Source organism: Fistularia commersonii, chromosome 7, assembly GCF_037954325.1.
Source record: "Fistularia commersonii isolate RoL2024-O1a breed Wild chromosome 7, RoL_Fcom_v1.0, whole genome shotgun sequence".
In the NCBI taxonomy this organism is placed as follows: domain Eukaryota; kingdom Metazoa; phylum Chordata; class Actinopteri; order Syngnathiformes; family Fistulariidae; genus Fistularia; species Fistularia commersonii.
In genome coordinates this window covers 16725334-16740745 of record NC_141290.1, presented here as the reverse complement: position 1 = coordinate 16740745, position 15412 = coordinate 16725334, and the positions used below count along the sequence as shown (strand labels likewise).

Here is a 15412-nt window from a genome sequence, read left to right as displayed (position 1 = left end):
GCTGCCTGGCTACCCTCACCTACCGCTGTTTGTAGTCACTGATTTCCTTCAGATTATGTCATCTATACATGATGTATCCACTTGTGTGCTCATGCCACCACTCATGTAAGTTACCCCGTGTTCCTGCCTCTTCTGGAATATAGTCAGTACAGCCATTTCCCTCCACTTTCTGCACAGTTCATCATCTTTCCCATGGAGTTCCTATCCTGGATACCAAACATGTCCATCAGTTATTCATCAACTCTGTTTCCTGCAGCAATTGCCCATTGAAATCTGAACCAATTACCGCTCTCCCACCTCTGGGGGTTAATCTGGGAATAATTCATTTGACTCATTCCAGAATTTCTCCTTCTCTTCTATCTCATATCCCACTTATGGGGCAAAGCTAATAACATCACTATCTAACATTCTTTCCACCTCCAGAGCATTTCTAACAAACTCCTCCTTCAGAATGAGTTCTACTCCCTTTCACTGCCTGTCAATAACATGATAGAAAAAACTTAAACCCTGCTTCTGAGCATTCTAGTCTTGCTACCTTTCCAGCTGGCCTCCTGGACACACAGTATATCCTCATTTTTCCTCTGAATCATGTCAGCTCTTTAGATTTTTCTGTTATAGTCACAAGGTTCAGAGTCCCTACTCTGTCCTAGACGCTTTGCTTTCTTTTTCTCACCGCCAATGGACATGTTTTCCACCTTTTTCGACCCGGAGTGCCGTTTCCACTGATGCCCTGTAGGTTAACAGTACCGCTGGCGGTCATTAACGGATGCCTAGATTGAACTGGTATGAAACTCATAGGTGTGATACACATGTTTAGTCTGGCACAGGTTTTATGGTGTTGTGCCCTTCCTGAAACCACCCTCTGTATTTATCTGTGCTTGTAACATTTTAATAACATTTTATTGGTAATTTAAAAGTGTTTTTGGTTTTTAATCATACCATTAAAATAATTATATTGCAAATATGCTGCACAGTAAAAAACACAAAAAGTCAATACACCCCAGGAGAATGTTAAAATAAGTTTATTGTATTCAATAAATAATACAAAAAAAAGAACAACACTAATCGGACAGATTTGGATCGGTTGTAAATCTCTGTCACATCAGAGAGAAACTGAGATCACTCATGACTTCATGATAATTCTGGAAAAAAAAAAAAAACTGGCATCACTCAAATGAGTTGAAAAAACTAATACTTAAACAGTCAGAATTGCATGCATCTTCTGGTGCGTAATTCGAAGAATGCTTTTAAATCAGTGGGTTGTTCTAAATGGGCTTTCCAACCCCAGTTTTCAGCATTTCAAAATCCTTAGGATAAAAAAAAAAAACAAAAACACTTCAGCATGTCTGCGTTGATACCAGGATTCTGAGTATTTAGTGTGTTTGCTCATAAAGTTGAACCCCATCTTGGCCGTAGCCATTAATCCTGAGGTTGGGCTGAGTGAGGAGGTCTGAAGTTTTGTTAATGAAAGCCATGCTCCTGTCAAAAGCCGGACTTCAAGTACCTTGCACTGAAATTTGTACAAAATATACACATTAAGATCAGCCTCCGGGTATTGGTCGTCGGGGCAGAAGTTGGCAAACAGTCGGGTCAGAGGTCACATGTGCAGCGTGGTTGTGGGCAGTCACAGAGAGTTAATCATCACGCTTAAGAAAAGGGTTCAGATCAGTTTCCACTCCTTCTGCTTCTGTAATAAACCCTGGAAATACATAAAAAAAAGGATCAAATGTATTAAATCTGTTGTTACCAACAGTATGAATAGTGCAAGCAGAAGATTCGTGGTTGGAGTTCCTAGCAACTAGTGTTTCCAGTCATGATTTAGGTGATTTTGTAACAAAAGGCTGATGCAGCCTCACAAAGATGTTGGATTGGTAGATTAGAAATGTAACGGAGATGAATTAAAACCAGGCTTACTTTGAAATCTTTTTCTCTCTGTCTCTGCTACTTCCTCCACACATCTAAGTTCATCTTAGATGTGATTTTGGATTTTCTATCCGCCAACTATGAAGTGACTTTCAGGTCCTTGTTGCTCAAGAAGTAAACAAATGATCGCCTACACATTGTTTGGATGTATTAAAAATTGTCTGAGGGGAAAAAAAGGACTGAAATGTATATGGTAATTTGAGGACAATTTAGTTGATTTCTTTTAGAAGCTTTTGGTTATATTTTGGTCCTACCATTCAGTTCATCTTTATCTAAATTCTCTTAGCATTTTTGGCCAAACCGACAAAACTGGCCGCTCCACTATTCTTTCTTCGCCATCTCTGTCTTAGACAGTGAAGGCTTTGCTTGGTGTTTTTTGCTCTTAACTGTCTTTGGTGACACCTTCTGCAGCTCATTAATCCAGGGTAGTTGTTACAGTACATTATGAGAAATGTTGCGTTGCACATTTAATGATATTTCTTTCACAAAATGACTCGACGGGGGAAACAAGCACACATTACCTGCCGTAGCTGAGCTAGGCCTCTCAGAATCTCTTGCTGTCTTGCGGTGTGAGTATCTCGAAGCAGCAGTATGTGGCGGTGGGGGTCTGGATGGGAAGAAGTACGAGACGTGGATCTCTGAGGTGGAGCTCCTGACCAGAAGAGGGACGTAAGCATTCTTTTTTAATTTAATAGAACATATCAATGTGTAAATGTCTGTAACATGATTGAAGTAGCAGGTACATGACTGCAGAATTGTGAGTAAAACGAGGCCAACCTAAGTGTGCAGGAAGTGGGGGCGTGTCAGCCGGCTCCAGCGGGTCCAGGTGGAAGACCTCATCTGTCCTCACGAAAGGGATGAACTCAAGGGCAGAAGGGTGAGGAGGGGAGGTGGACACTTGCTGGCTCCGCAGAGAGCGTCTGAAAGGACAACACAACAAAACACTAAAATACCACCTCATCTCGCAGAGGAGCGATTGCATACTGAACACATCTATTTTTGATTTGCTGTCCAACTGCCCTAATGCACTTTCAACTTTCTCCAGGAGAATTATCTTCCCACAAACAGAGCAGCCACATGTTGTTATACTCCAGGCCTGGCCAACCCGTGGCTCCCGAGCCACATGTGGCTCTTACGTTCATGTCGATTCTTGTATTTGTGTGTTTTTCTTTTTTGGCTGTGCGCGGAGAACACTGGAGCGGCACGTGATTGCACAAGTGAAAAACACACAAACACAAAAGTCGACATGAACGTAAGAGCCCCGTGCGGCTCGGGAGCCACAGGTTGGCCAGGCCTGTTATACTCCGTATCGATCCACTCGACTCCTCCTGTAGCTTTGACTCAATCACCCCTTAATTTATCATCCCGTTTCTTTACCTTCTGCTAGGATGAGGTGAGACCTTGTCATTACCTCTCAGAGCTGCCAGCTTCAGACAGGTGTGGGCCGTTGGATAGACTCTCCACCTGGAACACAAGACATGGACCTTCAGCTGGAGCCAGAGGAGACAGATATAACGGAGCGCCATGACAGTCAGGAGCCTCCGACCTTCCTGGGACTGGTTCTCGTCCGGGATGGGATGTAGCGGGGATGCGGCTTTTGGTGCGGAAGAGGAGGAGGAGGAGGGTCAGCCACAGACAGGCATGTCCTCTCCTGCAGGGCGAGTAGCTCTGCCTGCCTCTTCAGGCGACTTTCCTGCCTGCTCCTCAGCTGCTCGGCGGGGTAGCGCTCCGAGGCTGGGACAAACCGCCGGCTGGGTCTAAACCGACACGTGACAGGTACAGACGGAGTCAACACACACACACACACACACACACTTCCTTGTATTGCTCCTCAAGTCAATATGAGGAGTTCCAGATTGAACAACAATCATAAATGAATCAGTGTAAAAGTTCACCCACAGAAACCAAGAGCTCCGCTGAACGCCACAGGAGGTCTTTCCTACCCGAGGCTATCAGACTTTTTTAATTCCTCTTCCCTCAGCCGCAGGGAATCTTCAATCTTTGTAGTTACTGCTAACAGCTAAGACAACTTATATTTCATTATATTTCTTATTCTTCCTCCTTTCCACTATTATCTATTACCGTTATGTTTTTACTTGAAACTCTGGCACAACAATTTCCTTCGGGATTAATCAAGTTGTTCTCATCTCATCTCTCATCAGATTGTGACAATAAGGTGGAAAAACGATCAACATTTGATTGGGGGAAAATGTCTCGACCTCTGTGTGTTCCACTCTGGCCGCCTCTTGTCTTTTGTGCTTCTCTCTGCCCTGGCGAACGCCTCATATGGGTCTTTTCCCACTCCGGCGCCGGACAGGCAGATGTTCTCCTTGCCCGTCCTCATCACTCGACTCCTGCTGTTCGGAGGGGCCGCTGTCAGAGACTGAGGTGGCTGAAAGGGAGCCGAGACCTCCGGGGTCTGATGCCTTTCAGAGATGAGAGGAGGTGCTGCTTCTACATAGAGGAAGACACATCTGTACGGTGAGATGCGAGCAGTGATGGGAGCATCCGTCGCAACAGTTTTGTAGTAGCTCGGGATTTAGTTACCTGTTTGAACAGCAGTGTCTTTGTACTTAAACACCGAAGCGCTGGCCATCTCTTTCGAACCCTTTGCTGGTCTGGAAGCTGCTAGAACGTGGCGGATGTGAGGAGACGAATGAGAAAACGTGACCATTCTGTAATGAGCTGCCCAACGACAGCTACACGCGATGCTTAGCAAACCGTGACCCACGGGAAACACAAGAGAGCTGTGTGTTTCTCTAACAGGCCTGGTTTATTACAGGTCCATCTACTACATAGACGTGTAATAGTTTGATCCATTTTGATAGCGACCAGCGTTCACACAAAAAGTGAAAAGCAAGCTCGGACCTCGTCTCATCAGCCTAATCAGTCCAAACCGAAGGACAAAACTATCCCGACTTGAACCGAAACCAAAGGCAGTGTAGTCACTGTCTTCAGGGTCAGTGTTTTTCACAAGTAATAGTTGTAAATCTCTGCTCACCACTGGACTCCAGAGTCTCCTGCAGTTTTCCGTCATCGGTGTGTTTCTCCAGCTCCTGCTTGAGACGCACAGGAAACTGGTTACAGGACTCATTTCTTCCATTATCAGACCATTTCCATAGGAATATTCTGAGAGCCAATTATGGTTTTCTGCAGTTGACACTGCACTAAGGTTTGAATTGTGTGTCTATAATGTCGCTGGATTCAAAAGCAGTTGATAAATATCTAAAATCTGACCTTTGAATTAGGTGCATGTTAAATTAAAACTGTTGTTCTTAATTATGATCTTTCAGATAATGTTTACGCTATTTCTGCAGGAAATGTATGCTGATTTCAGAAATATTTGTAATTCATTTAGGCAGTTTTTGAGCTTTGCATCCAGATCGTTTTTTTTTATTATTATTTTCTTTGCATAGTTTCAAGCAAGGTTTTACTAATTTTAGCTACATTCTTGCTGTTGTGCAATTTTCCTCAATTTTACACATACACACTTTCAACAATTTTGTCATTTTCTTAGTTAATTTTTCGGCTACGTTTGAAATATTTTGACAGTAAGTGAGTCATTGCTCAATTAATTTACTTGTACTTGTGTACTGAAACAGTTACACAGTGTACACAACCAGTTATACCTTCAGTTATACCTGAAACACTTCATGCCACAGGAGGTCTTTCCTACCTGTGGCCAAATTCTACAATTCATCCCTTTTCGGCAGGAGGGAAATCTGATACAATAACAACACCGATATCCTGTTCAGTAGTTTCTGTCATTTTGGAGACACCTGGCAAAACAATTTCCATCAGAATTCAAAAGTTCTATTCTATTTTATTACATTTATGTAAGATTTTTCATCGCAATTGACAATTATGGCAGAAATGCACACACACGCAGACACACAAGTAAAGTTTTGAAAAATAGCTTTGACTGTGTCATCCTCCTATTGTTACAAAATAAGTTCCGGTCCTGGGGTTATTAAGCTATTTCTGTTCTTTGAAATCAGTCCCTTTGTGAAAATTCTGTGGACAATAATGTTGGGATCAGTTAGAACTACTGGGTGTCACTATCATACCAGGGCCGACAGGGAAGGCCAAGTGGAAGCACATTTTGTTTATGATAAAGTACAAGTGGCGCTTGAGCTGAATTAGACCTTGCCGGTCTATTGGTATGTAAACTGTCATTGGAAACAGTATAAAATTCTGCGCACCATTAATTATCATGTTATTGATTGTAAAATAAGCTGTTAATTTTTATTTTTTTTTGGAGTATAAATCCTAAACTAGCAATGATCTTTTTTCAATGCTAAACCCAAATTTAGCAGAATGAATCTGTTGCATTGTAAGACGCTATGCGTTATTAGTTTACGTAATGAGACTTAAATGCTCAGAGAAAAGCAGAACACATATAAATATAGTTTCATTGACAAGTTGATGTTTTATAGTACAATTATTTAAAGTACCATAGTTGCCCGCACACCGGAAATTGAAACAGCTGTGATTCAGTTACAATATCTGAGGTGTTTATATGTTTGTGAGTGGAATATGATTGAATGTCAGTCCATGACTGAAGCCATATGAATATGACCTCTTTGAGAATATGTAGGTCAGCTGTGACACATTGTCAGTACATGACAGTTCATTGAATAGACAGAGAATTCCATTTAAAAAAATGATTTAAATCAGTAGAATAAATACACTGCCTTAAATCCAGCATACATTAAAACCAGTTTACTGCTCCACAGCTATTTGAGACTGTGAAGCAAATTTTTTAAGCCCTAAAGTTGGTTACAAACACACATGCAGTAGATCATACTGTAAACCCCTGAGTATGATGCCCATGATAGAAGACCTTTGACATTTTGTGACTGGTTTGGTTTATATCGCTTCCTTACCTTCTGTCTCTCCCTCATAGTGTCGTGTTCATATTGACGCTGCAGCTTCTCCCTCTCCTGCACAAGTCTCCTCTCTTCTTCCTCCTCCTCGGCCCTCTTCCTCTTCTCCTCTTGCTCCCTCTGCTGCCGACGCTCCTCCATCTGAGCCTCGATCGCACGCTGCGGCGGATATTTAAAATCGTAAGCTCTTTCATTGCATACTTTAGAGTTTGAGTTGATGTTTATTTTCCTCCTCCTCTAACCTGCTGCTCTAGCTGTTTGAGCCTCCGCTTCTCTCTCTCCTCTATCTGGACGGGGTCTAACAGGGCTGTCATGGTCCTAGAATAGCTGGACAGGAGACAGAAACACTCACGTAAAGGCTCATGTTATATTCACACAGGGATTAAAATGGATGAGACAGAGGGAGACCGAACCTTGATCTGAAAAATAAAACTTGATTTGAAATCAATCATTTTATCATTTCAAATAGTTTTTGTGTAATCCATTGTTGTTATTTTCATTTTATACACCAGCGGATTTTTTCTTATTTGGCAATTCCTTCCTTTCTAATGAACCTAATGATATGGGAATGAATACCCTTAATTTTAGCTCCAGTCCATTCCCCCAAAAATCCTGAATTTACTGAAAACACAAAATCAGCAAGAAATTCCAAATTAAGAAGCATTTATATTTGTACCATATTCCAAAAAAATACCAAGAACGTAAAATACTTCAATATTACAAAAAATGAGTTGAAAATGTTGCGCTAATTAACATAATAAATACGCCGAAAAATGATATATTTCTAACTGATCACACTCATCGTGTCAACAGTCTCTGAAAAACAATGATGCGAGATAGATATTAAATTAGCCTTACGGGCCCTTGTTTTCTTTGTGTAAATAAAGCTGTCACCTGGCTCTGGTTGAGTGTCTGCTGGTCACATCAACACTGGCTCCTCTAACACTCTCTGCCCCACAGCTGCTGGTAGCATCCCATAGCTGAGACAGGCTGGACGAAGGCTCCCAGTCCCCGCGCTCAGAGCCAGCGGGAGGTGCTGCAGGCTGGACCGGAGGTCGATGCTGCAGAGAGTCGAAGTGAGCCGCCCAGAGCTCATGGTCCTCCGTCTGCTGGGTAGGATTAATACGTCAGTTGTCGGTGTGAGAGAAGAGGACGCAGAGAATAGGGTTAGATGGAGGAGATGGATTTGCTGTGGCAATCCCTGGAGGGAAAAGCCGAAAGGAAAAGGGGATTCACTAGGCCTGATTGATGGGTTTCACCTCCCCCAGAGGGTTTCAGTTGACCTGAATCAGTATTCTACTCAGTTGACCTCTCTCTGTCTGCAGTGCCTAAATTGTACACTGACCAGGATTCTGGACTTAGTACTTTCTCTCTATTGGGTCAAGGTTCTCACTGGTATTATGGTAATATTTCTTTCAGATTCCCTACACTTTCTTAAGTAAGTGGCTCTAATTTACAGAGTGAATCTCACTGGGGTTGGCTGTAATATTTTCTGGATCTAGATCCTGGTTTCTACTCTGTCTACACTGGACCTCATTTTTACAATTTCTTCACCGGACTCTAGTTTGACTCTACTGGACCTGGCTCTGCAGGGCTTTCTCTCGTCTTCGGCGCTCAGTTGTCTCCTCTCGTTGACGGTTCAGCTCTTCCAGCCAACGTCTCCTCTCCTCTGCCCTCCTCTCAATTGTCTGCCCATCTTCAATGGGGGTGATCTCCTACACACATGACACGGTTTAATAAGATGTTACTGCTGCAAAAGTCATAGGTGTTCTTTTAGTAAAATATTTGTGGATTTGTTTTTCATCAAGTGAAAACAGAGGCAGGCAAAGGCTGCTGTGTGGAACACTTACCCCGAGTTTGAGGCTGGATCTGATGGCTGCAGGCTGCTCCCTGTGGCTGAAGGAGCTCTGAACTGGTAACATTATATCTGTGTCCCTCTCAGCCTGATTAAAAAAAAACACAAACGGACACAGTGAGTGTTAATACTAAATATAAAGTTTTTCTGTTTTTAGTTAACCATCATATTATGTTAAGGGTCAATTTGACCCATTTCACCCATTTACCCAATTGGTCAAATTGACCCTTAATATAATATGAGGGTTAAGGTTGAGCTGATAGTCAAATAGGTCTCGACAATATAGAGAAAACTGACCACAAAAGCTCAATTTAAAATCATCGTTCTTCATAGAATCTCCTCGGCAACACAATAGAAGGAACTTAATATGATAATATGAATGTCACTGTGTTTATAGGCCATATACAAACATTTAGGTAATGGAATTCTGAACTAAATAAGAAAAAAATGCAAAAATGTTAAGCTACAAATTCACCTACCTTTTACACTATTTCGTATTTGCTTTTTTGGTGAATTATAAAAGGAAAATCTTCTGTCTATTGGTGTTTCTTGCTTTGGTAATTCAGTGCGATTTTGTTTCTGTTAACATTTCTTTTTGGGCAAATAATCTGCTTATCTTAAGTTAATGTTAAATTTAAAGTAGTTAATTGCTTAGGTCTATATGGCCTTTTCAAGCTTCTGAAGACAAAAAAAATTAGTTTAAATATACATATTTTAATAAATTCCATAATTACACAAACAAGTGGACCACATAAATACATTACCAAGCAATTGCAAACAACATATTGGTGTAGTGACATTTCACACTTGGGAAGACAGCCTCTTTAAAGATCACTTGTTATCCATTTAAAGCATAAGTTAACTGAAAGTACAGTGCTCTTTTGTATCTAAATGTACTTGTTCCTACTGTAGTGGAAACAACAATCATCTGAAATGTCCTTACCTGCAGTCGAATAGGGTTTGAATACCGCTTCCGCGGTTGCTGCTTCAGAGCCACTTGTTCATCTGTGAGAGACACACACACTTCATTGAACAAAATAGATAATGTTGCTCTATCCGCTACTAAATACAAGCTTCAAAACCTTCGGTTCACTTTATGTCACAGAACAGCACATGTACCCACAGGGGTACTTAGTTGTACCACAGAATGTATACAAGTAGATAGATTAAAAAAAAATGTCATGTAATCACAAGCTAAGTATAGAATAAACTCTATATTGATTACATCATTTTCTTTTCTCTAAAGAAGAATATGAAAGATAATGCAGTCCCGTATTGACCAACAGGATGTGCTGCCCTTCATGCATGTTGAAACTTTGGTCAAAGAATTTGTGTCGGTGAATAGAATTCAATCACAAGGCAGATAAATCAAATGTGTGGATGGGTAGAACAAGGACAGAACACCTAAGGAAGCCATAAAAGTTTTTGGCAAGGAAATCATAAAGAGGTGGACGGCATATCAAAAATATGAAAAACCTAAGGTCAGAGAACATTGGAAATGTCAATATATTAAATGTAATATAGGAATTTGTGTCATTAAAACAGCTATTGTAAAATCAGTATAAAAATCCATTAGGATTAATGAAACATTAGTGTTTACTTAGTTCTCTTCTCCACTGAGCCTTCTTGGCCTCCAGGGCTGCTCTGCTTTCAGACTCTCGCTCCTCCATCCAGCTGAACAGACATCCAATAGACCTGGATAGCAACAGCATGACAGGTATTCATTTGATATATTATAGGGAGGAGAAAAAAAAACAAACAATCAAAATATACAATTTAACACCTGCACTGTTTTTGAAAGAAAAATTTCTTTCCCTTCTAGACTGTACTTTCATTTTTGGAAAATTATTCTAATTTTCAGGTAATATCTAACTAATTTTGGTTGATTTCTTGCTTGTTTTTTTCATGTTTCATGGTATTTCTGATCTTATTTCTAACTGATTATAAGTTAACGCCTTTCTTGTTTTCAGATATATTTCTTCTCATTTCTAAGTTACATCTTCTTCCCTGTCACGTTATTTTAACATCAATATGGCATTATGTGGTGAGATTGTAAAAGAAGGACAATGATAAGCACAAACCAAATAGTATGTTTGAACTATCATAAATGTACTCAGCTTAATGAAGGAAAAAAGGTTTGTGTGCTTTTTGTCTAGTTTTCTAAATGTTTAAGTTGTATCTCTAAACTTATGAGCTTATATTATTTCTTCGTTCTAAACTGATGACTACTCTTTAAACATATATTGGTGCTAATATAATAATATAGAGTATTCCTTTAATCATCCCACAGTGGGGAAATTTCAATAACAGTCTATTGTTCCATTGTGACACATGAAGCTATGTGTATTAGCTAAAAAGAAACAAAAATGTTCTGCTTATATTTGGGTAAACATTTTTCCTGCTCAGCTTCTCACCTGGTATCTTTATCTTGTGAGCTTCCTGTTGAATCACATCCTTCTTGTCTGTCCTCCGTCATTTCTTCTACTCCCCCTTCATTTATTGAAGAGACAGATTTTGATACAGCGTGATGTCCTGACCGTGAAGACGAAAGGGAAAATGTCCCTTGTTATATTTCTTATATTAATGACAAAAACCAGAACTTGAGCAGTCACTCACCCTCTCTACACTGTGTCCTCAGGTCTTCTGCTGGTTGTCGCCCATTACTTGACAACTGAACAGCGTCGATGATCTTCTGCAGCTCCTCTTTGGTCAAACACACAATGTTGTCCTTCAGTCCTACATCTCCACTGACCAGGGTGTCCATTAGTCCCACATTGCTGCCACCTTGAGTCCAGCTGCTCTGACAAGACCCTGTCTTCCCCTTTGCTCGGTGGGATCCAGTCGTGAGGCTATGTTTGCTTTTGTCGGACTTCACCTTCCACAACAGAACAACATTTGGGGGGATGTGAATGAGCAAGAGGTGAGCTGAATACCTATCTGAAATTGCATGAAAAATGTCCAAAAATGACCCTACAAATGTGGCAAGAACTGAAAAAGGAACAAATAGTCCTTAAATTCATTGGAAAATATCTCAGAATTAGAGGTTACTTGAACATTAGTCACCTTTAAAGAGTAATGTTTGTGATCTAACTAATAAACAAGTGTGTGTAAATGTATATAATATGTAAATTGGTTAGATGTATTTTTAGAGTTTTTAGGCCAAGTGGGGTGTTTGCTGCCTGTAAATAATTTTCTATCACGCAAAGATTTTTAAGAATCACGATAAAAATGCAAGAAATATTCAAATCTGACGCACATTCAGAAACATTAAACTGATGTTTTTGTTTTTTTTTAATCATCAGTTGATCACAGTGGATCAATTTACTGGATGAAATCTTTGTTGCCGATGTTTCTCTTTATGTCTGTTATTCAATATTTTTCTCTAAATTTGGGAATTATCTTTTCTTCCAGATAATTGAAAAAACCAACTGCAGGTTTAGCGCAAGCCCATGTAGTGCTTTACAGTACACCTTTGGATTTACATTTATGAAGAAAACTTTAGTCTGACTGTGAAGGAGAAAATACACGATTTCGGTGAAATCAAATATTCACCTTGGAAGCAGTGTGATGCTGCTGTGCTGTGAATGGTGTAATGTTGGTCATTCTCTCCTCGTGTGCAGCCTTATGGGAGACTCCTGCCTTCACTCTCACATCTCTGTGGCGACCAGTCTGCTGCCTTGACACTCGTTCCACTTGCACGTCCTCCGCACAGGATGGCTGCCTGCAGCTCAGAATGTTGGCCGCTGAGGGCCTGCAGGACAGCTGCTACAATTGTTTTAAGATTATAGATCAGACAAATATATAAAAACTAACACTGTCATTCATCTAAATGTCCCAAATCTCTTAATTTAGACCATTGCAGCCATTTCTAAATGAGAAAACTATGTTATGGTCAGTGAGTTAAATAGCTGCAAAGTGGTACTTAATGACCATCAGAGACAATCTCTTTCGGCAAACCACGTAGATGTGTATTAGTTTACAGATACATTTATTTTTTCATGTGGAACTTGTGAATTCATATTGACTGGACTGTGTTATGGTTCTTACCTTTGCTAGATTCTTCTCGAGCCCTGCAGCATTGAAAACACAAGGATGTAGTCAGCCAACAATATTTTTCCTCTGCACAAACATATCATATATCTTAAACTAGACAAGTTGGAATCTGAATCTTTCCTGAGGAGTGTGCTACAAGACTTTTTCAACACCAAGCCCCAAAGAGATGGTAATGTTTCTCTCTTTTTAGAACTACTATTGTGTACACTACTCTCGACCTGAGCGAGATAGCAATGAAAATAAGAGAAGAAGCAACTTACCATGATTGAGGACAATCAGCCGAGGTTTTCCATTGTCAAGTTCAAAAAGCAGGCCATCTCTGAGAAAGAAAAGAAAAAAACGCATGAAAAAGTAGCTGTGCGTAAGCAAGTCCACTCCTTTTTTTATAACCAGGTAATATACATGAAAATACATGAAAACTTCTTTACAACTCACATAAAATTGAAGTAACTGTGAATTACCTCTTGAAATTAGAACCAAAATAGTGTCAAACTAATGGAGTGACTAACTAGCTGCGGGTGCACAATTTGCATTTTTTTTATGAAAAATAACTTCAATATCAAAAAGAAATTAAATTCATGTTGTCAAATGTTATTGTATTTGGTTTTGTAAAGTGAACTGAATATGACAAAATTTAGAAAAAAAAACTGCAATAATGGAATTTCTTAACCTAAGTGAGGGTACAGTGATCTATCTTAAGACATAATTGTAAACTACAAACAACAGAATTAAATTGGTCAAAAGCAGAAAAGATCAATGATCAGAAGTGTTGCTGGATGTATATGTGGGCAGCAGCTAAAAGCAGGTTCTCCAGGGTTAGTTTAAATCCTGGGACATAAAGTAATCCCATCTAAGCACTCTGAAAGCTTTAAACTGCTCAACCAGTAGGAAGTGGATCAATTATTTTTCATATTTTTTATATCCTATGTTATCAGTAAAGTAAGGCTTTCAGTGTAGGGGAAAATGTAATCGGGGCATTTTTTTAGTATCAAAAACTGATTTTATTTCCCACATCCACTCATATAATCCCTTTTCTGACCTTGGTCTCTAAAACAAGTTGTCTCTCTGGTTTGGAAAGGAATTAAATGGTGTGTACTTATTAACCTACCATTCTGTTCTCCTATTTTCCTTGATCCCATATACTTTATACTGTTCATTTCGTTTAGTTGTTAAGTATATTTTGTAAAAACAGAAATAATTCCTTCCAAAAGGTGTTATTGACGTGAGACTTGGTTATTTGTATGAAGATCTGTGTTCATACCCAGGCTTACTCTAAATGTCATATCATGTGTGATCATTTAAAAGGTGTTACACTAAAGCTGTGAGATCGTTGTTGATTTAGTTTCGATAATAAACGCTTGGGTTTATAGCAATTCATCTCTGGTCTAATTCAGATTTTGTTATTTTTTTCCGGCATGCGGTTATTTACACTTTCTAACTCATCAGTAATCTTTACGTAATGACCTACTGATTACTTTTATCCGAAGCCCAAGTAGTTTCATCACAAGTTTATCAGCATTGTTTTATAAGGGTCGATAACAATTGCAGTTTAATCCGAACTTCATTTAATGGGGAGGCTCTTTATTTTACTATCGTCTTGCAAGACTTTAAAAATAATCCCCATGCTTTTCACTGTGACACATACAGCGACGTTAGCTTAGCAACCAAGTGTTCGCGTAGCAAAACACTCACCCGAGATTCATTCTGAAAAAAGTAATTCGACGAAACAGCTACTTATTTGTCCATGGTCGTATAAAGGCAGAAAAACGATGTGAAAATAACGGTCATCATTTGAGGGAACCTACTCTTCTCCACGTCTAGTTGACCTGCGATATTAGTTCCTGCTTCCTTAGCATGTAAACGCTGGTTGCTGGCAACGACCAAAAACGTCTTCGCTCATTGGTTAGTTCTTACCTCATTGATAAATCCTCAGCCAATCAAGCTCGATCATTTGGATTCTAAAATTGTGTTGCATTTACAATAGCTGCGAATTCTACAAGAAACGAAAGAACATAAACGCAACACTTCCACTACCTCAAATAATACACATTAATGGACGTACTGTAAAATATACTGATTTGTTCTAAAACAGAGAGAGGGTTGTACTTATCCTGTCACAAAAAAATGACAAGTACAACGTCAATAGAAGTAAATGCATTCATAAAAATGGGGGTACTGACAGGCAATAGTGCAGTCCGACTACGAACATTGAAAATGCGAGTTGATAAAAAGTTGCTTTTAAACCAAGATTATTGAAAGGATAAGAAGTTGCACAGTCTGAGCTTAATGGCAAAGTGTTGTAAAGGGATCTAGAGGTTGTATTTATTATTGAAGCTTGGGTCGAATGATCAGTTTTCGAGTGTGCGTTTATGTGTGTTGTATGATAGCATGTCTCTAAAAGTAAGATAGGATTAACGTCCACGATCTGTTTATTATCTATACTCTACATGTATAATATACAAAGATGACATCAATTGTATCATAATAATAATGCTAAGACTTACCCTTCTGCTGTGTCTTATCGTATCTAATCTTATTTCAACTCCAGTTGTCTCTTTTTCCCCCATGGTGAAAAATGGTATGTTTAAATCGAATGATCTCATCTATATCTGCACAACTTCTAGTTTATAATAATATAACTGATAGCCTCCCAGTTTACAGGTTATCCTCCTGTCACATCATACAGTTGTACTTC

At 39.6% G+C, this 15412-nt stretch overlaps 1 protein-coding gene across 8 annotated transcripts; it reads right to left on the bottom strand.

Annotated features, from left to right (window-relative positions):
* Positions 1–1006: 1006 nt before the first annotated feature.
* Positions 1007–14654, bottom strand: ccdc66 (coiled-coil domain containing 66). Of its 8 annotated transcripts, XM_086150089.1 has the most exons (22): positions 14410–14578; positions 12978–13036; positions 12712–12734; positions 12217–12429; positions 11449–11539; positions 11281–11367; positions 11079–11196; positions 10265–10359; positions 9608–9669; positions 8660–8752; positions 8390–8524; positions 7704–7915; positions 7052–7136; positions 6810–6968; positions 4925–4982; positions 4471–4551; positions 4143–4377; positions 3470–3680; positions 3335–3387; positions 2701–2843; positions 2445–2575; positions 1007–1699 (listed from the first exon to the last, which is right to left on the bottom strand). In XM_086150089.1, exons 1-22 carry the CDS (start codon positions 14418–14420, stop codon positions 1661–1663), a joined length of 2394 nt encoding a protein of 797 aa, XP_086006215.1. In that variant the 5' UTR covers positions 14421–14578; the 3' UTR covers positions 1007–1660. The 8 variants fall into 8 exon arrangements, with proteins under 8 accessions (XP_086006215.1, XP_086006213.1, XP_086006208.1 ...); XM_086150087.1 differs by lacking the exon at positions 14410–14578 and adding an exon at positions 14632–14654 and having other exon boundaries at positions 11281–11539; XM_086150082.1 differs by having other exon boundaries at positions 11281–11539.
* Between the last annotated feature and the right edge of the window lie 758 nt (positions 14655–15412).

Excerpts from the sequence above, each read along its gene's own strand:
- ccdc66 (XM_086150082.1), bottom strand. Across the intron at positions 8,525-8,659 it reads GATCCAGCCTCAAACTCGGG|GAGATCACCCCCATTGAAGA; the intron begins GTAAGTGTTCCA and ends TCATGTGTGTAG. Across the intron at positions 2,576-2,700 it reads CCCACTTCCTGCACACTTAG|GAGCTCCACCTCAGAGATCC; the intron begins GTTGGCCTCGTT and ends TCTTCTGGTCAG.